This window comes from Agelaius phoeniceus, chromosome 1 (assembly GCF_051311805.1).
Source record: "Agelaius phoeniceus isolate bAgePho1 chromosome 1, bAgePho1.hap1, whole genome shotgun sequence".
In the NCBI taxonomy this organism is placed as follows: Eukaryota; Metazoa; Chordata; class Aves; order Passeriformes; family Icteridae; genus Agelaius; species Agelaius phoeniceus.
In genome coordinates, this window is record NC_135265.1 from 48,723,240 (window position 1) to 48,748,298 (window position 25,059).

At 38.6% G+C, this 25,059-nt stretch overlaps 1 protein-coding gene across 5 annotated transcripts in view; it reads right to left on the minus strand.

The window, feature by feature from the left end:
• ELMO1 (engulfment and cell motility 1) overlaps positions 1-25,059 on the minus strand; it is a 303,458-nt gene that overhangs the window by 188,921 nt on the left and 89,478 nt on the right. For all 5 annotated transcript variants that reach the window (XM_077178465.1, XM_077178469.1, XM_054637468.2 and 2 more), the window contains 4 exons: positions 17,777-17,812; positions 9,530-9,629; positions 2,646-2,797; positions 1,695-1,773 (listed from right to left, as the gene is read on the minus strand). In XM_077178465.1, the coding sequence (XP_077034580.1) occupies positions 1,695-1,773; positions 2,646-2,797; positions 9,530-9,629; positions 17,777-17,812 (367 nt within the window). The remainder of the gene's footprint in view (positions 1-1,694; positions 1,774-2,645; positions 2,798-9,529; positions 9,630-17,776; positions 17,813-25,059) is intronic.

Consider the following 25,059-nt stretch of genomic DNA (forward strand, 5'->3'; position numbering starts at 1 on the left):
GCAGCCATCCACATCATGCTTGTAAGTTGGCAGCAGAGAGGGTGCCAAAGTTCCCAGAATCATATGAGTTTTGGTGCAGCTTCTCACTTCTAACAATATTAAGTAGTGAGGGCTGAACATTAACTTTTGAGTGCCCATCACCAGATAATTGCATGAGATTTCATCACCTCGGTTCATTGTCTTAGAAAGACAGAGTTCAGTAGGTGCCATCTGTTAATGCTATTTGGAAGGCAATGGACACCTACCTTCTCTATTGTATGGTTTACTAATTAACCACAAGACAGACATAAAGAGAAACCGAATACATTCTGACTGCACATTCTGGGTTATTAAAGGCTGAGGAAAAATTTCTGCAAGTGTCAGAGCTATTATCCTTCAAAGCCAAAGCAGATCATTATCTCCTGATGATGATAAACTCCATGACTAACAGTTCTGTGTCACAGCAGCAGGTACTACAGGTGAAGTCTGTCTGGCTCACTGCCAGCCCCACTAGGTGGTTGCACTGTTGGCAAGACACAGTTTTGCTTGCTGGCAATACACTGTGTTACTGTCATTCCAGGAACACATGCCCACTGATTAATACTAAAATCTTATCTACATCTGACACTGTTCCTCCACTTCAAATATGACAAGGCATACTTCTCACAGAAACACAGCAGCAACTATTCACAAATGCAAAAAAGCAAAATATTTGGGTTTCTTACAAGAATCTGTTATAAACTTATGCCAAAATTGAAAGAGAAGTTTTTCTTCTAATTTTTGGTTATTAGGTGCCTTCTTGCCTTAGTTATAGAAGACTGTATTGAAGGAAGAAGGAAAAAAGAGGGAGTGAGGGGTGGAAGAGCCTTTTTTCCCTAATTAAACCATGGGTTTAATTTTCCCTGTTTGCAATGTTAAAAATATTTTTAAGAACAAGAAACGAAACAGAAAAATACCAACTAAACCCCCTGAAAAACCCTCATTAGGGCTTTGATGTTTGTTTAAACAGTCACCAGCATTTAAAAATGTAAATAAATCTAAGGAAAGTCCTTGTCATTACTGATCAGCAACTCTCAGTGAACTTGTTCTGGACAGTAACAGTATGTCATCACAAGAATTATCATCACTGTTCCTGGTGACAAAAATGTTAAATAAATAAATGCCTAAATCTGTTTTGACACAGGCTAGTAACTTCATAGACATGGATAAAACTTCGCTATTTCATAACACTTCACATTCCATCCCTATTAACATCAAGTAGCAATCTTGAAATATTTTCTGATATCTGGCACTAAAATAGCACACTATAAAAGTCATGAAATGCTTACATGGCAAGATATTTTTGTTTTCAAAAGAAACACACTTCTTAATAAAAAATCTAGGGGGAAAACATTCTACCAAAAAAACAGCCTGGGTTTACAAGCTGTGCTGGCAAAGAGTTCAGTACAATAAATACTACAGTCAGCCACAGTCAATATGGTTCATATGAGGTCACAGGGAACTACAAAAGCATGGAAGAATGCTTAATCCCTCCTAACACTGGTGCAAGATGGAGGTAGTTCCATAAAAACGAATTATATCCCAGCATGAATAATCAGAACGAGCTTCAGTTTGAATTAAGTGCAGGAAAAGTGTGATGGGACAACTGCAAGTATGAATATATGAAGCACTTTTTCTCCCAAAGATGCATAGGTATACAACCCCCATCAACTTACCTGCCTCTTGTCATCTGGTGCTTTAAGGAAGAGTGCATTTATTACCGCAATGGTGTACGTCTGGATTTCTTGGTCTGTCCTGTTTGAAACAATGTTGGAGATGTGAGAGAAGAACACAAATGCACATGAGCTGTAGAAATTGATCTTCAAGCTGCATTTCAGCAGGTAGAAGAGGAGGAGCTGTTTGCACTTCATGTTAACCATGTAAGTTAGGTGACCAAGGTTGTCATGACCTGGCTTTCTTTATTATTGAGAGAGAGATGATGTCCTGAAGGGAGCCTCAGAAATCAAAAAAGGTGGAATGAACAACTCCTTGAACTGCCATTGACCCTCCATGGATCATAGCAAGAGTCTCATAACCAGTTTCTGTCAGGTGCACAACAGCTGGAGATAGGAAGAGGAATCTTCCCTAAAGGCTTTTGGAAATGAACCTGCTGATATTAAAGCTTTTCAGGTGCATTGAAAATGTCCCAGGTGGGAGACAAGCATAACTATGCACAGTAGGTTACTCTATGCTACAAGAGGCAGCTTCCATCCATTTAAGCACTTCACATTACTATTTAAGAGAAAGCCCTTCCCTTTTCAAATATACATTCAGCAAAAGTTGAGCAATCTTTGTCTTACACACTTCCCAGAGTCTGTAATAAAACAACCCCATCTGTATGCTAATTAAGGATTTCATTACCACAGGGTGCTCTTCTTGTCATTCCCCACTTTCAACTACATAGGTAGCTTATGGAAAAACAAACAAAACAAAATCAAAAAAGCCCTAAAACCTAATGACCAGGCAACTCCAGAAATACTGTTACCAGTTATGCAGTCACTTGTAGTGGAGTCAGGAATCATAAAGGAGGTTGCTGGTCTTTATAGTACTGGTTTTTCTCCAGATGTTGTGCTATTTTAAGGGGAAAAAAATATCCACCATATCAAGCAGTAGTCAAAGCCACTCACCCCTGCAGATGTGGGATCAGCTGCCCAATTGTGATCTCCTGTGCTACCTTCTGGTACAGGTCATGGCTATTGAGCACCATCGATTCCAGGATTGCCAGCGACCGTTGCAAGATAGAGATGTCCGAGGCAAATTTGTTCACATAGCTCGCTATCTGCAAACACAATTATTCAGAGAATTTGCATCTTGTCATCAAGACAGGGAAAGGTAAGAAAAAAACCTGTCAGCGTGGTTCAGGAAGGCATTAGATAAAAGGCAGTCTTGTCCACATGCCAGATATCAGTGAATACCTAAAAATGGTCAACCAGGCACAGCATATACCATGAAAGAACACAGTGGCACGGGGTCTACAGCTGGCACAAGGTTAAGGTCATCAGAGGTTATTGTCAATATTCACATGACTGAAATGTATGCTTCATCATTACATTACAAACATGAAAAATCAGCATTAAAAAATTCAACAATTCTATTTTTGTGCAGAAAACTTTGGAAAAAACAAGGAAACTAGTTCTCATTTTCTCCAGAAAAGAAATTGGACAGGCTAAAAATATCTAGGCTTAAGGCAAATGTTTCAAAAGAGAAACTTTTAATCTAGCTTTCTGGAAAAACACAATCTAGAAAAACATGCCTTTTTCTTCTGCTTGGTGTTACCAATAATGCTGAAAGCTCTTTCCAGGTTACCAATTAAAACTCTGTTGATGATCATGACAACTGGTTCCATAACCCTGTCTAGAGTCCAGCTTTTCATTAATAACCTTCCCTTTTACTGCAAGCTGCCACAAGCAAATGGCACATTAATTAAAACCAAGTTTGACCTCTGCTATTTTGCAGTGTGGCAATGACAAGCTGCACACTCATCTGCAGAGTCAACACAGCTGTGCAGTGAGATGTGGCAACACACATTCTCCAGCATGCTGCCCAGCCCATGTACCCAGCTTCCTGGGAAGAAACCTGCTTTCTGCTGAAGCAGAAAGCAAGAACTGCAGGGGTTTTCCTCAAGTATTCCAACACCAGCACAGTCAAAATGAAAGATACCCAAGAAAGTACAGACTGAAGTGTTCTGTGACCACAGTTACTTGCTCTCTACAGCCAAGTAACAGACTACAGTGGCCCTGTCTCAAGTCTGATATGTTCCTTCCAGAAATTTTCACACATCTCTTCAGTATTCCTGCTACAAGCCGGTACTCTAATCGTAACTACTGTTTCCAATTCTGGATGCTTGCTGAGACCTAAGAATTGTTTGCCTTTAGGAGGAAGAAAGGCCTGCCCTATGCTTGGAAAAACTGTCCAGCTGCCTGTAAAACTCACATTAAAATGTTGACACATGGACAATGGTATTGTTCGGCACTTATGACATCTTAAGTAGTACTGAAGGAGCAAAACACCCAACTTTGGCTGGAGACAAGAAAGAAAGAGGGGCAGATTTTTCTTTTTCTAATCTATTACAGCACTTTAGCTTTTTACTGTTTGCTCTGCTACTTGGTTTGCATTACCACAGCAGGAACATCCTACACCAAATGAAACTCAATTCAGAGAATATACATTTACTTTACTTTCTGCAAAGAACCAAACCATGAATGCATAGAAAACAGGAGGAGAGAGGCAACTCGATTAGCCTTTTTCTATTTTGGGCTCTTGGTATCTTCTTCCAGCAAGTCCTGAGCCAAATAATATTTACAATAGTATACAAAGCACAGTGTGCTTTTTAGAGCAACATTCTGTGTGTCCAAAGCACTGTGCTACCCCACCTCTGTTAGTGGCAATCCAGATGTGTTTTGATGCATTGCAGCCAGAGCTGCCAGATCTCCACAGGGCCCACGACAGGGGCAGTGTATGCACACAGCAACTCTGCACTGCTCACACATTGAACCAAGCACCCCTGGATGCTTTAGTTTTCAGGCATCCATGGATTGCTTGTGCAGGAGGAAAACCATGTGTCCAGACTGTGTCCCAAACTGCCAGATTTCTGTCACCTCTTTAGGAGCCCTGACATTTATGAATTATTCTTGGTGCAGCAGCTCCTTTGGGTGGCAGTTAATGCTTCACTGGGATATAACATTTTCATACCAGAGACCTGCAGAAATGTAACAGTATAGATAACTGGAACCTTCATCTAGAAAAGGCTGCCTTAGCCTCATTTATTCTCCTGACCTTGGACCATAACATCTTTTAATCATCAACACAAACACAAGGTATAAAGTTGTCATGTGTGTTTAAAAAGATGAATCACATTGAATATAGATGCAAAACATCTGCTGGGTAACTTGCATGTCAAGCTGTGTGTATTCATAACCACCTTGCTAAAGCATGAAGTCTGGCCAGAAATAATAGGCTTGTCTACCTTGAAAAATAAGTCATGTAAGTTCCAGGGAGAACAAAACTGCATTAAAACAAAATTCTATTCCCACACTTGAAGTTCTGGATGTGGAAAAAAAAAAGAGGGCCTTCTTGAGAAGAGACAGGAATCAACAGAAGTTCAAATCTGTGTTATTGCTGTTTTCTCTTCAATAAGCACCACACACAGAAAGGGCTTTCAACATCCAAAAATAATCCTGCATTCACTTATCAAAAATTCCGATTATTAAAATAATGCAAGCTCAGCAAAATACTACATTTTTTTCAGAAAGAAGCAACTTGATTGCTTTGCACTTCCATGTGAAAACCGGTCACATGGGTGTGTCTCATTAAGGATAATATTATTTCTTCAGCAAAATACCTGTAACCTTAAAATCTGCATATATAGCCACACACAAAAGAAGAATCTGGGTGCTTAACTTCCTTTCAATTTCAAGGGAAATTGGAAATCAGACCGTGAATTTACACATTCATGCTCCTTTGAAATAGGAGCTAAATATGTAAACTGAGAGTAGATGAAAAACCTATAGCAAACTGAACTACATCATCTGAGTTCTCCTCCTGGTTCAGCTTTGCTAAGGCAAAAGAGAGAATTCAAAAGTTAAACAAAAAGTTGTTATATAGTACTACTACTACTACTTATTATTATTACTACTACTATGCAAAAGCTGCACCAGAAAAAGAACACATGGGGGAAAAAAACAGTGAAAGAAACAGATATGATTTTCATTATGCATGTTCATTAGTTATTTGCCTGCACTATCCTGCTGTCAGAAATGTACAAAAAAATCTGTCCAAGTTGTGGTCTCTGTTAAGATTCAGTGCATAGTAAAATTTTAAAGGGTGCATATAATTTTAAAGTAAGGAACTAGAGCTTAGAGCTGCACTTGACTACAGAAAGAACAACTGACAGTTGTGACATACAGAAATACTTCTCTGGCTGCTACCCTGTTTTCTGCACAATATATTTTAGAAGGTAGAGTAAACAATTTGTCAACACTAAGGCTCTGCATCATACACTTATGAATCAGCAATTATATAATTAATTTTTAAGGATTTTTAAGATATTTTAAAAAAATATCTTAAACAATACTACAAACTTCATTACTCCTCTTGTAGGAACTAAAGATGGAAGTACCAAATTTGTGTAGTGCATTTTTGTCACGGTTTAGGAATGTTATTTGCCTGTTTAGTGCCCCCATTGAACACCCCAAACAATGCATCACTAGCTCACTCCCCTGTGCTTTCTGTGGCAGGCCTGAGGAGAATTGAAGGCACTGAAGCTAAACATCATGGGTTGAGATAAGAACAATTTACTGGAAACAGCAATGAAGCACGAAAAAGAACAGTAACAGTAATACTATCAATAATACTATCAATAACAGAGGGCACGAGAGAGATGAACGCTTAACCTGCGAATGCTTGCAACGTGGAAACCGGGAATACCTGAACCACTGCCATGCTACCCCGACCCAGAAGGAATCCCTGCCCCTGACCCCAGAAAATGATTTGAGGTGGTATAGTATAACCTCTGTGTCCTAGCCACGCCCACTCCTGGATACTGCAAAATTTAACCCTGCCCTGGCCAGAAACAGGACAATTTTGATAACCAATCATCATGACTTTTTCTAAGAACTTGGAATCCAAAACCTTTAAGCAGTCATGGAATCTGGAAATGAGCTCTATATCATCATAAGCAAGAAAAAGGCCTTGAGAGAACTTTGCTTATCATAAGGAAGCTTTTCCAATGATGCTATTTTCCCTTAAAATAAGGAACAAAGTACTCCTTGAAAGCAACAATCTTACTTGCTGCACTTGGAATAGCAGTCTTTAGGTACCCAAAGGATGGGAGAGAGTCTGCTTCCAACACCAAGCACTTATTCATTAGAAGCAGTCAGGGGTTCCCTTTGAGGTCTCATTCAGCTTCTATATTTTTAAGTTTAAAAACTCTCCAGAAAAAAATCAGACTAATTCAACCCTATTCAAGTTTAGCTTTCATTTAGCATGAAGGACAGCTTTAAAAGGCAGAAGCACTTGACTGCAAGTTTCCCCTCAGCAGAAACTTATCAACTCCCTTATCCATCCCATCAGTGACTTGAGCAAGCCCATCAAGCACCTCAAGTGGCCTGTCAAAAGCCAACGTCAGAGAAGCTAGTGAGGATGAAGTTGTAGATTGCTGCCACAGAGATGAGACATGGTCCAAAGGTGTTCTGCTAGGTTTGTTCCATGCCCACACTGCACCACTGAGGGCTCTGCCTTTCTGGTTTCCAACTGCACACAGATCAGAACAGTCCTGAGCCTCTTTCCTCAACCTCTGTCATTCTCTGGCCCCCTGTTTCTCTTCTAACTCTCTGTGATCTAATGAGAAGTTTGAACAGAGAAATGAGAGATGAGAAACCTTGCCCCAGGGAAAGAAGAAAACCTCTGTTTCCCAGAGATGGATTAAGAGAACTTTTGCTTTCATGCTAGAACAGCTCATCCTTAAAACAGCACCCCAAAAGTTGCCATGGCCCATGAAAGCAACTGTGGGAAAGCTGTAAAGCATGAGAGGGATTTCACACTGCAAACAAATTTCCCTTGCCCAGGTGGCTGATTCACTGAAGCCACAAGAGAACTTTTCCTATGGAGATGTCTCCACAGCATGGCAAGAGAGACTCCTCTCTCTAAGAGAACTGAAGAAAGACTATTCTAGAGGTGGTAAACTGATGGAAGTCCCAGATTTTGTCTCTTTACATTGTCAGTGGGAAAGAAAAGAGGGTGTGAGGGGAGAAGTGTTCTGAAGGCTTTATTCTGATTCTTATTATTCTTTCTTTTACTTCTGTTAATAAAGTTTTCTTCATGCCCTTTAAAGCTTTGAGCTTGCTTTGTTCTCCTCCTAATTCTTATCTCACAGTAGAAAATGAGTAAATAATTCTAGTAGGTGCATTGGCATTTGTCCAGCATTAAACCCACCACATTCCCCCATCATTCTCCTTGGTCCCTGTCTTGCTCCATAGTTTTACTTCTGGTTTTACCTGCCAGTTTTGGTTTATATAGGTACTTTGTGAAAATGCTTTTGGTTTTGTCTTTTGGTTGTTTTTTTTTTGTTTTGGTTTTTTTTGTTTCGTTTTTTTTTTGTTTTTTTTTTTACTTGGGTCATTATCCTAGGAAGCCTATAGAAGTGCTTGACATAAGAGACTGAGCCATTAACAAGGGGAACACAACAATTTCTTCTATTGTTACAATACAGTCTGCAAGGCAAAAGTTGGACAAAGACATTTGTTTTGAGCCAATAACAAAGTAAATGCTCTAAACTAATTAGAAAGTTTCTTCGTGTGCTCCATAGTAGGCTCCCCTAGAAAGCAAGGCATTCTGGACTTTGTGTCTCCTGCAGTCAGTTAAAAGCAGTTGTAGAATTTTCTTTGTCATTAGAAGGTAACAACAATTGTCACCACAATCTACCTGGACTGTGAAATTGGAAAAGAAATTTAAACACCAGACCAAACACCAGATCAGTTACACTATTTTTTTTCTTAAAAACCAGACCAAAACTGAGGTTTAGTATCTAAAGTATCTAATGCTTTTTTTTTTCCTAGTTGATCCTAGTTGATTTACTTTTGGCAACAAAAGTAAATTTCTGCTTTCCTTTGATGGTAGCAATTTTCTAACGAAATTTAAAGGCCCTTGCTCTGACACACTGCTAAAATGAAGGTTTATTTGCCACAGGTTATATTCATTTAATTAATGCTTCTGATATTATTTTAGTGAAGTAACTGATATCTTTTGAACCTGTTCAAATACACTTTAAGTTATGATAAATTCAATCAGGTTTGAAAATTCTTTGTAAAGAATTATGTGGTTTTGGGATTTTTCTTCCCCAGTAAATGAAAAGTGTTGAATCAGTAACAAAAACTTTTTCTGAAGTCCTGTAAATGTCTGTACCTAAAGAGTACTACCATGTTTCTGCTGCTTTTGTGCATCTCTGACATGTAAGTAAAGAAGAATATGTTGCAAATCATGAACAGATATTTTTCAAAACCACATACCACAACTGCAAGATTCAGAGGGGCAAAGTTCAGCTTGATTAACTCAGATATCATCCTAATTTCAAATTGTAAACTAACTCATTTCTCTTCTTCCAATGCCCCAGAGGAAACATTTCAGTGCTGGGCCTTTTTCCTAGAAATATGGCATTACTCATTTTAGTTTACATTGTATCAAAATACTAATTTTTTTTGCTTTAACTGTATTTTATCTGCACAGGGAGGTCACAATGTAATTGAATAAGCAATTTCTCATTTAACAAGCCTAATACTGTGTTGATTCCAATTCACTCCAACTGATTTCCACAGAAGTTGAACCAGATTCTGCAGTACATTTATAGTTTGAAACAGCACTTTAATCCCATTTTCATGTACCTTTTTTTAACCAACAACCTAAATAATGTACCTGGGAAAAAAACAAAGAAGGAAAAAAAGAAACAAACCCAAATCACAACTCACCTCGAATATTTAAACTGATATAGAACAGATAGCATTGATTCCAAATTTACCTTTTTAATGAATGCCACAGAGAATGTATCCCACGATACAATCCCATGATCCATCAGCTCAACAAATGCAGTCAGTGTAAAGGACAACATATCTCCAAAGCTGCAAGAGACAGGAGTCATGACACATTTACCAGTAATGCAGCAGGGCAATGACCGAGGGAATAAAGCAGCAGGGAGCTTTCAGAAAGGCAGGAAAATGAAGCCAATTATGGACTAAGAGGTAGCAGAAGAGCAAGAGAGGCCGTGCTATAGGTAGTCTCCAAAACAATTTAGCATGGATAACAAGAATAGTCTACTGGAGGAAAGCAGTTGTAAGAGAAGAAGTAATTCCTAGGAGAACACTGCATGCAATGCTCAAAAAAAAAAAAAAAATCAGTCCAAATTAAACTTCTCTCATATATTCAGAGATTTAGATCTAACAGAGGAAAGACGTGAACTTTTTCCTTAGCACTTATGAAATCCTCCTAATTGAAGGCCATGTTGAGGTGTCACATTTTGGTACCTCTGCACCAAGCAAATTGGTGGGAAGTTACAGCATGGTTTATTCTTTCTCTTACAATGAAGCAAATATATTTTAAAAATGCACCAGAAGAGATTATATATCTTGAACAGTTTTCTAACAGTTAATGCCTTGATTTCTTTCTTTAAACCTGGAGATGCATCTCTTTTACTCTATCTATGAGCAACCAAATTGCAAAGTGTGCAGTTCAAATTATTTAGGTTTTGCAGGCCACTACCCTGCATTTTACACCTGTAAATTTGAAATTCAACACATCTTTGAATGAACTCAAGTAAATTCAAAATGAGTTTAAACTCATCAGGGATAATATGACTAGATGCATGGGAACTTTTCATGTTAAACCACAACTTTTAAAGATTAGCTTCATTTCTATACATACTCAGGGCACTAAACAGTCAGCAGCCACAAGGATTTCAGTGAAGCCCTTCCATGAAGTAACTACTCAGTACAAACAGCAGTGCAGAGATCCTGAAAGGGAATTACCTTCCAGGGCATGTAGAACTGCCTGCAAGATACTCTGACAGTAAACTAATAAAAAGCAAAGTTATACAATCAAACAGCATGAAAAGTCCCAGTGATTTTAATACAGCAGCTTACACCTAATAAAAAGAATAAAAAAAAATCTCTGTCAGATTGAAACTGCAAAACTTAGCATGTTGAAAACCTGAGTCCAAAAGTAGAGCCATAGTTAATCAATGTAATTAATTGGTGTTCTTTGATCTGTGGTTTATCCTACTGTCCTGCATGAACCCAACACAAAAAAAGTGAACATCCACTCAGATGCAAGACATTTACAGCAATACAGAGGAATAAGGCAGACAAATCAGCTTCAATGCAACGATTCCTGTAGCTGGATTTGGTTTAATCGGCCATTTAGGGATATCTGATGGCAAGACGCAGCCTTTAATGGCCTCTTCATTTAAGAAAGGACATTTTGCCAAAACTCTTGAGATTCCCTCCACCAAAAATACCCCTGCCATTCCTGACATTTTGTGAGTAAAACCCAAAAAACCACAAAAACACCTTTCCCTTCAGTAATTTCAGGTATGCACAGTTGCTCTGATTACTTACAACAAAATGGAAAACCTACACCAAAGAGCAAACAAGAAAAACTATGTCTCTAAAAATCCACTGTAACTTGGCAGGGAATACTTTCTTCAGCAAAAAAATGGTCTAGAAGTTCTGAGTTTTGTTTTGAGGGGCAGAGGATGCTCTGTTGCCTTTTTTTTCTTGTCATAGCTGGTTTGTTTGGGGTTTCTTTAATATTGCAAATCATTTAAGAAGCACATTAGATTTAAAATGTCATCATTAGCATTCCAAATAACCAAGGATTTCATATTAAGATGACAATAAGACTCTGAAGGAAATTTAATCAGCTCTGGTCCTGTCACATTCCCCAATTAATTCTTTTTGCATAATATAGTTATTTATGAACCCACAAATAAAACAGCAACCCCAGGAAAGGCTTTCTTCTAAAAGCTTGTAGCAAATCCTAATGCATTTTCATGACAGAATACTTCTACAAATACAAGGAATACTAATATTATAAATATTAATATTATTATTAATTAAAATTAAATAACTTTCAAATATTTAATTTAAAAGGTAGGCCATATAGGTTGAAAAGTAGATAAAAATCTCTTCCAGTGTTAAACTAAGCACATAATCTGGCAGAGATAAATTTTCTCATCTATTGTTTTAAAATTTTGTCAGTTAACCTGTATTTAGTATATGAATGCTCTTCAATAAACAAATTGTACATGGAAACTAATCCCATCACCAAAAGGTAAAGTTTAGAGGGCTTACTTAAACTGCATTAAACCTGTGCATGGATATTCATCTTCAGAACAGCAGTGGCTGGAATGTAATGGGATCAAACTAACCTGGATTCACCAGTCTCATTAAGTCTTTTCATCAAAACTATTGATCAATCCCACCAGATTAATACTGATTTATCCATGCTCTTCCACAGCTCTGGGGAATAAACTGGGCTAATGGAGCTGACAATTCTGGTTTGAATGTACAAACTTAGTTTTAGTAGATCTGACAGCGATACAACCATTTGGGATCCAGAAGGTGAAAGCGCTTTTCAACTGAAGATGTTGAGACACCTCATCGGATGTCACTCCGGTGACTCTGCTTCAAATAATTAATGACTGAAGAAGTGCAACACTGGGACTAATCAAGCAGCAAGAAATAGTTCAGCTCTATTTTTATGCAGCACCACACATAGACACTGTGTTCTTCTAAAATATATGGCTGTACACATGCACCTGCCCACGCACTGATACACCAAGTGCCATTGCAAAAGTCAAAAGCCAGGCTTAAGGGATAAGCATTAGGAGCAGCACAGCTAAAGATGAAAGCAATCTGCAGGGTAACTAGGGCAAGATAAGGATTAAAGCATCTGCAGGGGGAGGGGAAGGGTGTTGATTCATTGTTAAGTGGTTAAACACAAGCAGATAGGTAGAAATAGACTTTCAAGTAATCCGCTTCCAAACACACACACACAGACACACTCACACTATTAAGAGCAGCAGACAGAGGCTAGAAATTTCAAGGTAATCAAAGCTGGTTTATAAAATTAGCAATCTTTAAAAAAAAAAAAGGTAGGAGCTGTTTAACTCTGTAAGGGTTTTGATCATACAAAAAGTCCAAAAAATAATGGCCTCTTTCTTCATAAAATATTAGAATTTTATAGAATTCTAGAATAATTTTAGGATAATCCATAGCTAAGGCACAACAGTTCTGTAACTATCAAACTCTTGCTGCTCTGGCTAAATTACTTAATAGTTTGAGGACAATTCCTAATGAAGATACTTTTTAATGCAGCAAGAGGGGAAAAATGATCAGAAAGATGCACTGTGTAATTGCAATTTCATATCTCATTAATGCTGACATCTTAATAACCTTTGCTCTCAGGCAAGCTACTTCTACAAGTCCTCCTGAATGCTGCTCTGGCTCTTGGATGCCTTACATTGGGACAACGGATGAAATTTCACTGTTCTTTGCTGACTCTCCTCTTCTAACCCCCACTGTGAGAGCTGGACATGAGGCATCTCCTCACCCACAGCAGGTCCTGGCAAAAGCCTGCTAGGCAGCAGAAAGCTGAGGTTTGCAATGCCATCAGCTATCCCAGCATGAGACATTTCAGTGGATGGCCATGCTCTAATACAGCCTGTGGGTCCACAACCTCTCTGAAAAACCTGCCTGAAGATTAAGGCAACAGCTGCTTTCTGCATCTCTAGGCTTTAGAGAAATGCCAGGTCAAACCTGTTAATTTAAATTCCTAAGAATTCTCTGTATTCTTACCTTAGGAAACTGTGAAGGGAAAAAACCAAACCCAAACCATTCCACACATTCTGATACTAGTTTTTCTTTCCTGAAAATAAAAATGATAGGAATGTGCCTGTGATCCTGATTACCACACCTGTCTCTCACACGCCTTCCTAGTATCATTTCTACAGGCTAAACCATCTTTTTATCCTGTGTGCTTATTTTGAAAGATGCCTAGAGCAACTTGGATTTTCAAAATAAATTAATGGCAATTTAGCACCTAAATCCCCTAGATGTTTTTAAAAAAGAAATTTAAAAAATCTCAGTCCGTGTTTTACACACATAACTAAATGGACATTTTATCACTGTTACAGAGGGAAAAATACTTGGCTGCTCAAATGATTATGTAAATCAAAATAATTAGTCAGGCTCAACTGTCATCAGGTAAAAAACAAAAGAATACAAGCTTTTACCAAGCTCATGTTTTATATGAAAAATACCTTTGTGTAGTGGAATCTGGAAATTAATTTGCAACCAGCAACAGAGTCACCAGCCCACTGGGACTAGAAGCCAAAGAATGCACACGTTTACACAAATCACTTTCATGGGCAAAACAGAACCAAAGCTGAGCTCTAATTTTGCAAGGGAAAGCAGCAAAGAAACAATTTAATTGGACAGGAGGTAAAAGGAGAGTAGCAGCCTACTACTAAATGCAGGAGTGGTTAACTAAGTCCCTTATCTGGGCTCACAGCCCAATACTGGGCAGCTGAAAGGCCTGACATCACTGAGGTCAACATCAAAGAGTAAGAACAGCTTTTTAAATTGGAGCTGTCAAGGATAAATGGCCATGAATAAATTTAAACAGGGGAACAGAATATATCTAATCATCAGAAGACAAGAGCTCTGGAAAAGCCATGGGGCCAGAATCCAACTAAGTCTAAAACGAAGACTGATGATGTAGCAGGATGCTTTGCCAGCACAGTGTGAACTTTATATTGCTATGGCTCCTCTTCACTGCTTCTGCACTGCCCTGTTTCTTCAAGCAACCTTTCCAAGGGTAAAACTGCAAAATCAAAGCAGGAGCAATTCACACATACTTGGTACTTAGTGCAGATGAAAATGATGGAACAATCTGTGTAGTAGCTGCCCCTATTTTTCTGGATGATTACAGAAAATACACTTAACTGCTACACAGCAATTGACACAGATTTTTTCTTTTTCATTGTGCTGGCTAAGCACTACCGAAATATTTCTTTGTGGTACAGTTTCACTGCATCATTAAAAGGGGTCAGACTTACTGATTTCAAATCCCTTGCATTCCAAGAACAAGAAATAGCTTTGTAACCCTAGTATCAGGGTTTCACTATATCTGAAAATTAATTTTGATTAAAGAAAAACAAGGTGTGAATTTAAAACATAACTGTAAATATTCTTGAATAAATCCAAGTGTAGATACTCTTACTATGGAGTATGACTAAATCCACTCAAAGGTACATTAAGCATGGGAAACTAGCCCAGAGGAACTATTACACACTGAAGATGTGATTAGAATTACCTTTTTTTCCTTATTCCCCATTTTTCAAATTCCAGGTTTTGTTCATTTCATGGCAATTTCCTCAAACAGATGACGCTTCCTAAAGTCCCAGGCATCACTATGCTGGAAAAACACCCCTATCCAATCAGTTTGGTTTGACTACAATTTAGCACTGCAATGCGGAAGTCACTTAATAGAGCTGTTTCATGGGATTTTTAAAAATTTATTATGTCACCCTGTACATCCAAAGTAACTTTTTTTAAATTAGCATTTGGTTCCTTTAAGTATCTTTAGTCAAGAAGATGGGAAGTGGATGCTGAGAAGTGTTTTAGCTTAGTTCATGATGTCAAGCTCTGTGGGGTATTTTTTTGTTCTCATGTCACTAGATCTTTTCCTACTAATACATAAGGGAAAAATAGTCAGGATGTTGGATAACTGCACTCATAGAACACTACTGTAAACACTTTACCTTGAAAACATATGAGCAAGTCAGCTTCCAGAACTATTGGTTTCACATCCTCAACAATGGCTCTGGTATCTTTTTCAGTACAAGTCCCAAATTCAATAATTTGTGTTACTTAATTGTATTATCTTACATACTACTGCTGGAAATCAAAATATTAATCTTGCGAAAATCAAAATATTAATATCTAAGTACCTCCATGCAAACTGAAGTTCCCATTGGCAGGATTTAACTCCCAAAGTTAGAATAAACTTTAGTCACAGACACGTTCTTTACTACTGTATTAACTGATGTGATACATCTACATTGACCAATAAGGAGCCTCTTAATAAATATCTTAATAAGGATCAAGTGGGTAAAACCTTGTTCTCATGAGTAAACAAAGCTAAACTGCATAAAAAAAATAATTCAGGTCATCAGTCAGATCAGGCCCTAAAACAAGGATGTAATGCAACTGTAAGTCAGTATTTCAGTACTGTCCTGAGGACAAACTTAATCCATAGAAGTCTACAGTGTAATAGAGTCTGGAAACAGAAGTGCTGAAAGACTATAACTATTCTTCCACAAAGAACTATTTTCACAGCAGTGAGGAAATGCCATCTAAAAGGACAGGAGATACCTTGTTTTAGCAGGGGTGATCACAGAATCACAGAATTTTTAGGGTTGGAAGGTATTTCTGAAAATCATCTGGTCCAACCTGCCAAGGCAGGGTCACCTGGAGCAGGTTACTCAGGAACTCATCCAGCTGGGGTTGGAATGTCTCCAGAGAGGGAGACTCCATGAACTCTCTGGGTAGCCTGTTCAGTGTTCTGCTGCCCTCAATGTAAAGTTCTTCATCATGTTGAGGTGAACTTCTTGTGTGTTAGCTCACTGCCACTGCTTCTTGTCCTGTTGTGGGAAAGAGTCCGGCACCATCCTCTTGGCACTTGCCTTTGAGATATTTATCTGCATTAATGAGATCCCCTCTCAGTCTTCTCCACACTAAACAGGCCCAGCTCCTGCAGTCTCTCCTCTTAAGAGAGATGTTCCAGAGCCCTAATTATCTTCTCAGCCCTCCAGTGGACCTGTCCCAGGAGCTCCATGCCTTTCTGGTACTGAGGAGGCCAGACCTGGACACAGCACTGCAGATGTGACTTTACTAGAGCAGAGGGGGAGGACCACCTTCCTCAACCTGCTGGCCTCAGTCTTCTCAGGATATCATTGGCCCTCCTGGCCCCAGGGGCACAGACAGCTGCTCATGGTAAACTTGTCATCCTCCAGGACTCCCAGATCCTTCTCTCCAGAGCTGCTCTCTACTTGGTCAGTCCCCAACATGTACTGGTGCTTGGGGTTATTCTTCCCCAGGTGCAGGACCATACACTTCATTTACTTGAACCTCATTAGATTTCTCTTTACCTAGTTCTCCAGCCTTTCACAATCCTGCTGAATGGCAGCAGAGCCTTCAGGTCATGCTGCCAAGATGATGCTGCCAAGAATTCCAAAAGCTTCATGGCACTTTAACAATTGTCCTCATCATCTAAACTTTTCTATTATGAAACAAGTTACTTTGTATTAGGTTAAGAAACTGAACTTAGCAGAAGGATTTAAATTTCCTGCCAAATTTATTCTTACTATATAATTTATTTATTAGGCAATGATTTAAAAATAAATGTTTCAGAACTTGGTTTACAGCAGATTTGTGAAGGTATGATTTAGCACAGGTTTGGATGAGGAGCTGCATTTCTTGCATGATAAATCACATCAAGCTCTCAAAATGACAGACATATGCTTAATTGATTATTCTCTTGCTTTCTTGAGTTTTAGCTATACTTGACATGTCAAATTTGCAAGCCAGTCAAGATATTACAACATCTCTTGGGATTCAAATTTATTAAAGCCTGTGCTTAACTCTGAGCAAACAGAAGCCTTCTGTTCAAAATCATCAGGGAAACAGGCAGGGAAATTCTGATATGAGGCCATTTACTATTTTACAGCTTTCTTTTATACAGCTATCTGCAACAACTAGCATTACCTGGGACCAGCAAATAAAGACAATGTCATTGTCCCATTGTCTGGGACAATGACCTTACTTTTCATCTCACTAACATTGACCATTAAAATTGCCAACTATCAATCACATAAGCCAATGAAATTCAAGAGGGGAATTGGGAAAGTCGGGGAAATTATTTTTTTGCTGAGATTAGAAAAGAAAAGAAAACAAAAGCTTTACTTCAGAAATAGTTAAAGCCCCTGCTGAAGTCACAGAAATAAAGCACTCATTCCATAGGCAAAGCAAAAAAAAGGCTTCATCAGAAAATTTTAACAGGCATCAAAGAGCAGAAAACAGAGAAGATTGAAGACTTGCTGATGCATATGCACAGTTGTATTTACATATAAAGATTAGCACAAGGGCCTGAACTCAGTCATGCAAAAGAAGAGGTAGTATGCAAGGTGATGATCTAATCAAGTTCTTACCAGGGCTTCATTATCTTCTGCAATTTCTGATATCGTCTGCAAAATTAAAACTTGCAGGTGAGGAAAAACACTTTAAAGCATCTGTACTCTATTTATTGCATACAACCCCCCATACTTGAACCATAAAATTCACAGACATGCATACAATAAGAGGCAGTAAATTGCTAACAATTTGCTGTGAACAGAAGCAGTTCAGTAACTGGTAATGAACACTCCAAATAAATTTCAAATATTTGTTCAGAATACTTGTGTTAACTTCTGTTAGGGGAAAAAAAACATATCTAGCATATCTAGACATTCTAATTTCGTAAAACATTTGTGTAAAAAGCCTTTGATACAAAACAATAAAGGTTCACACATTAAGCATCTTCTGTACTGTTTTAACAACATGTAACCCATTGCCTGGAGAACTCTTTTATTTACTTGTAGTCTCCACCACTAATACTGACGTCAGAGTCAGCATTGTTGAAAGGTGTGTAGCTAGGATAGTAAATGGTAAAAATGCCACAAAAGATAGATACCCTCTTTTTAAAACATCACCTAAACATATAAAAAATAGCAGAGCTAGAAAGAAATAAAAAAAACCCCAATCCATTCCTTACTTAACCATTTCTTGCGCCTCCTAAATCAATTTCACAGTTTTATTTCAGAGGCTTGACTGCAGTTCCATACTGAGCAGACTAATGTTAAAAAGGACAAAAAAGAGGTTCCTCTTTCCTTTCTGCACCTTCTCCCCAGGTCTTCCCTTTTGCACTTTCCCTCACAGCAAGCTGCACAGCAGTGTCATTCAGCTCAGAAGAGCCCTAGGACTACAAGCTCTCCAATCACTGATTCAATTCTCTAAGTCTCTCCCAGAATGCAGCTACAGTTTTGAGGGATTTTTTCCCTTTTGGTAAAGCAGTTATTCCTCCCAGCTTTTCAAGAGGAACCAGTCTCAAGGAGGGCAGCTTTTGGGCTGGCCTGTGTGAATGTCAGTGGAGAAACCACAGGAACAGTGGTTTGAAGTCTTCTGCCAGCTGTGAGCTGCAATACTCATGCCTGAAGATAGTACTGCCACAGTTTACCCTGTATCCAAACACAGACTGGGCTACAGCCTAACTCAAATCAGAGAAGTCACAAGATTTTTTTCCTTGGATTTCATGTCCTTGGTTCTTTTATGCTACAGCATCTATCTGTGTAGCCAGTAATAATGAGTAAACAAAAAACATCCTGATGATCACACAGCCTTAACAAGTGGGGGAAAATACCCTCAACATGCTTTTATGAGCAATAAAATTCAAAACAGTTTCCATAGCAGGAGATCCAAGCTTCAGCAGAATGTCATTCCTGTGCTTCTGCAAACTAAGTGCTTCCATGCTGTGGCAAATTCTGCTAAACCACCAAGAACAATTTCCACAACAAATAGGTTTTGTCATCTCCCAAATGTGCATGGATCCTTGCAACTTTCTGCAGCATGTCAGCCAAACTTCATACCACTCTTCCCAGGCCAGTTTTTAAAATAGCTGCTTTCTTCCAGGTGCTGACTTCGGCTAAGCAGCAAACAAACTTGAAATTAGGGCTGTGTTTTTCTGATAGAGAAACAAGTGTGGTGTTTGCAAACTGGTAGCACTTCAAAGGACAGATTCTGTTTTGCCAGAGATTTCTCACAACTGGCTCTAATCATGGCATTTTCTCCATGACTGAGACAGGGATTACAGAACAAACATCCGAGTCCTAAAACAAAACATTTAAACTCTCTTTGCATTTGCAGAACTCTTATCCATCCTGAGTCAATCAGCAATCAGTTAACCTGAGGTCAAAAAGTATGCAAAGTAAATTTAGGAAAATTGTGCAGAAATAATTGAATTATAGAAGACATTTCTGGTGAAGCAATACAAAGACAAAATTTTGACTTCAGAGGAAAGATAGCCATTGTATTAAACCAAACAATTTCCACTGATTTTTCTTGCTTTGATGTGACTAGAGCAGCAATCAATCTAGGACATCAAATGTTGCAGCAACACATGATTATAGATTGACTTTTACCACTGAAGATGTGGATGGAGGCTGTTCTCTAAAGCAACACATGCTGTTTTCATCTATCATCAAACCAAAACATAACAGAGAAGGAACTGGCATGGGCAGGAGTTCCTCTCATATTTACCCACAGACCATGCAAAAGTCACCAAGGAGAAGCCAAGCTGACTCTCCCAGCAAGTCAGCCTGGAAAGAAACTAAGAACAGTCTGCCACCTCCATCAACTTTCCTCTTTCTATATATACATAACTTTTTTTTCTCCAGAGGGCTGACTCTGTGGTAGCAACCAAACAACTCTGTAGAGCCCTTCTTGGTGAGTTACCAAGGTAGGGTCAAAACTGCTGAAAGCCTTACTGATCTAGACACTGTAATTAGCTCAATACTTATATTTATCTTTTTTTTCTTTGTTTTTTCTTTTTTGTTTCCTAAAAAAAAGCATCCCTCAATTGCACTTGCACAGATGGAAACAAAACCACAGCCAAAAAGCAAATGTTATAAGCCAAATTAAATAGCAATTGTGAAAGGCTGGGATTCTACAGTGGTGAAAGAGAAACCCAGCGATTTTTATGCAGGCAGGAAATTCAAAATAGATGCCAACCTAATGCATAATAACATGAATGACAAGTTACCAGGTTAGACATTTCTCTACCATAATGTATTTCCTGTCTGGCCTCAAAGGAACTTTGTGATGCACTTCCAAATGAATCCCAAGGAGCAGCAGTGAGTTCTCTTAGGACTTTCTCAAGCACACAGACTTACTGCCTGCTCAAATACTGCAGGTTACATCTTGAACAGCTTCCAGCAGAGACCAGCTTAGCAGGGACCTGACTAGATTAACACTTATCTGTTCATGTGCAAAACTGCTGTACAAGGACTAAAGATACCCCAGATCTAAAGCCCAGCTGGAGCAACACACAGTGCACAGGAAGGGCTTGTTTGAACTGGATGAAAAAACTAAAATGTCCCATTATGGAAGGCAGTGTAGAGCCACTTTAGCTAATGATACCAAGACCTAAAGCAGTCACACCACTTCAGCACAGCAATTGTTTCTAAGCTTGCACTGTTTGAACATGAGCAGAATTGTATAAGAGTACCACTGAGGATAAAAGTTTTTAATGCAGTATGACCCCAGAGAGGGCCACTGCTACCAAAGGTGGAAGATGTTCACAAAAACTTCCTCCTCTACAGAAACACTGATGGGATGATGGATGAATGACCTGCCAACCACATTAAAGCACCATTTGGCTATTGCTTTTCAGGCAAACACAAGGATAATGCACGTTCTAGATAATAAGCAGTGTAAAGAAAAATCCAAGAGTACAAATTTCTGGCTTCTCTTCGTAACAGGTGTGGCTATCACAAGCATATGACATCTGGGAACACTTTGACCTGGAATAATCTACAAAATTATTATTACTGTTAAGTTACACAGCAACCTTCAGACTCATCACAGCACAACGTCCCACAGCTACACACAGTCCAACAGACAAAAGTATCCTGTAAAGTTGCAGAAGTGGAGATTTTAAGCTTTTCCCATTATTTTTCTTGGTTTTTCAAATACTACAGTTTTGTCTGGAGTCAACAAAAAATAAAAAAATAGTTTTGCCAACCTTCATTTCAATGTATTTCAAATATTCTGGAGAATATTTGGAAATATAAATCTACTGCTGGAGTTACTCTTCTTAACATTTTACAAAAGAGGTTACCAAACAAGACCCAGTAAAACTGTCTCCTCTTCTCATCCCTCTTCCTGTCAACAGGGTGTTGATATCACCATTTAAAAAGAGGTCATTTAAATTCTAATATTCCCAAATACAGGCAAAGGAAAAAAAAAAAAAAAAAAAACAAGCCTGGAGAAATAGCACTTAGGATAAGGGGACCAGCAACTCTCCCTCTCTTCCCTCCAAAATGTGATCTTTGACATTCCACCTTCAGATGACCTTGAGATTGGCTCAGTTGGTTAAAGCGCTGTGTTAGTAACACAGAGGCTGTGGGATCAATCCCTGTAGGGCCATTCACTTAAGAGCTGGACTCGATGATCCTTCTGGGTTCCTTCCAAGTGAGACGATTCTGTGATTTTATCTAAACCCACAGTGTGTGCTTTGCATATGTAAAAGATGTAAGAAAAATTGTACTTGTGTGTGCTGAGAGGGAGGGTGTAATCCAAGCCTGAAGACTGATGGGGAAACAAACCCAAAATAGAAAAAGCAGGAGAAAAGTAAACCAACAAAAAAAGCCACTCCAGAAAAAAATCCTACTCCACCTTCTTTCTTTATGGAAACTGCACTGAAAGATGGAGCTGCAGCCCTTTCTCATTCTCCTGCCATTACCATCTCCACAGTGGTATAGCAGGATTACCTGATTTTATACACTCTTTTGGATTTCTACCTCATAGACAATAGTTACCCTCTCCTGACATTACAGAAGCACTAAGAAATGAAGATTACGTAAAACCCCTGTTGGATAAGAATTGATTTTGGCAGCAATGTCAGATTAAGTAATCTATGCTTCCAGGTGAAGCTTCACAGGAATAGTTGAGCCTGTTTAAAACCCTGTGCTGTCAAAAATACAAATTAATTTCCTCTCTCCATTGGCTGAGTTTTCAACATTTAGCAAATTGAATTGCATCACTGAGGAGTCAAATAAGCATTGGAGCTGAACAAGAGAGGGAGCAGGTACTCCACAGACAAGAAGGGTGGAAAATGACTACTTTATATAGTGGCAAAAACCTACTAGTTTATTATTGTTCCTATTTTCTGAAAATTCATTTTCCATTTATCTAGCAAGTTGGGCTTTCACAACTGTTTTCTGGGGCAATGCTGTGAGCTCAATCAGGGAACTAAACTGGGTTAAAGAATATTATATTAAAAGTAGCTTCTACTGTCACTTTTCATAACCTACATCAGTTTTCCAGTCCAGCTTGCTAGAAACAGTAGTGGTATAACTCTGCAGATGAAGCAGGACAGGAACAAGTTACTATGAGCAAGGGCAGCTTAAGCGTTTTGACAGCACTGCTGAAATACTCATCAGACTGGGATGGAAAAAACCACCAGCAGGTATTTGAGCAACTGTCCCAAAAAGTGTGATAAAGTCGGAATAACTCCAAACCAATCTGTCTTCAGTTTTCCACTGGGCTGGTATACAGTATTATCTCTGTAAGACAAGCCAAGAGCTAGGATTTCACTGAACAATGCAATTTGTCCTTAAAGCATGCACAATTGATCTCTCAGAGACTTCCAGCTGTATAGCAGCCAACCCTGCAACTGTATGTGCTCAATAGAAGGCTCATCTTAGTCAAGACATAAACCCCATTTATTTAGAAGCTTACATGAACTTGATCTAGCTGCATTTATTGTTTCCAATAGGAAGATGGCAGAATTTAACAACTAAAATTAAATCAAGGTGCTTTTTTCTCCTATCTGCATATTAAGCAATTACAACTCTCTTATAATTAAAACTATCTGCTAACCAGGCTATCTGCTACCTTGTCTTAGCAGCATCAACTAGCATGTTCCTTTGCCATGGCTGTATGACAATAGAGCTGCTCAGCAATGAAGCAGATGTCTGGAGAACAATCTTCTCAACAGCAGCATAAACAATTCTGTTCTGGTTACTGTCAAGACAGCTAGGCTTAGCATAGTGTCTTTTTTTTTTTTGGCAGAAACTGTGTGCTATTTCAGTCAAATAGCAAGTCATAGAGTTCAGGAAAATGCCAATTTTAAAAATGCTGAAAATTCTGCATAGACCTTCATCCTTTCCCTCCCCTGAGATCAGCCTTATTATTATTACTAGCAATAATAAAAATAAATATAGATTCCTTTTATAAACTCTTTGGTCTTTCAATATTTATGTGTGTGAATTAGATTTTCTTTTTCTTGCTTTATAAGGCATTATGCGGATTTTTTTCCTTCTAAGGAAGGCTGAGAGTTTGTTTCAGTCACACAACTATTCTGATACATCAAGTAAAAAACCCCAGGACTTTAACAGTCTTCTGCTACATCAGAAGGGCTGTCTGTACGGACATGATTTTCTGAAACACAAGTTCTAGGCTCAACTACAGAATACAGCTCTGAATAAGAGAACTATGTTATCACAGCTGGGGTAGCAAGAAGACACGACTCCTTCTTCCACCTTGGTTCCTGAACATATTTTTTATCAGTCATTAGTATACCTAGGACTCAGCAGCATTGCTCATTTTCTGCCCCATTTCAGGGCACTGCATTCTGAGGGGGAGTGGAAGCAGCACACCCATGCACTTCCCCTTTAGACTGTCTGTACACCCAAGCAGACAGACTGCACAGTCAGCTCCTCTTAACTAGGCATGGACTGGCTTCTGAACAAAAAGTTTAGCACTAGGAGTGCTGTGGAAATCACTTTCTGAAAAGTCTCAGAAAAGAAAAATAGCTGCCTGCAAACATCCAGCCCACTCTTGGGTGGTGATACAAATGCACATCTGAGAAATGATTGGACATAATGGATAATTAAAGAATAGAATCAGCATTTCTTGTTCTTCATGACTTGTCTTGAAGTCTTTTCTATAATTTATAGGTCACCCAAACCATAAAAACAAACATAAAACTACCATTTTTTTTTTCCCTTTTTCAGTTAATAAGACTCGCAGCAGTGCTGCAGAAGCAAGAATGAGCCTGAAGGAAAAACAAGATAAGCCATCTCAATCAACAAGATCAAGATACATGTGGACAGTTTCTGAGACATTGCATCTCTGCTGATATAAATATATTCATATTGACGAGATGCACTCTCAGCTTCACTAGGGCCCATGCACACTATCACCAGCCTTGTGCTTGCACACACCATGTCCCCAGTTCTCTATCCTCTAACACATTCTAATTTTCTTCAATATTCAAGAATATAACATATGGAAAACTAACTAGGAAACACTGCTATTTCTTGTCGAGTTTTTATATTACCACTTCTTTTCATCACCTGAGGAATGAAACAGAAGTAACTAGAAATCCAGGGATTTACATTCTCTTACTCTGGTCACTGTACTTTAATAGTCATCAGCTTCACTGAAATAATGACTAAGTAGCACAATAAACAATGCCAACTATAAATAAAATATAGGCTTCTTCCTCAGTGAAAATTATATCAAAAGATAGAGTCCTGTTTTCCAGAGGCTACCCAGTTAAACTTAATTACATACTCAAGTTATAACTTAAGAGCTGCCTCTAACATGAAATCCATGTGCAAAGAAAACCTCAGAGCAACTTTGCACAGAGCACGATGGCACTTCTAATGAGCAC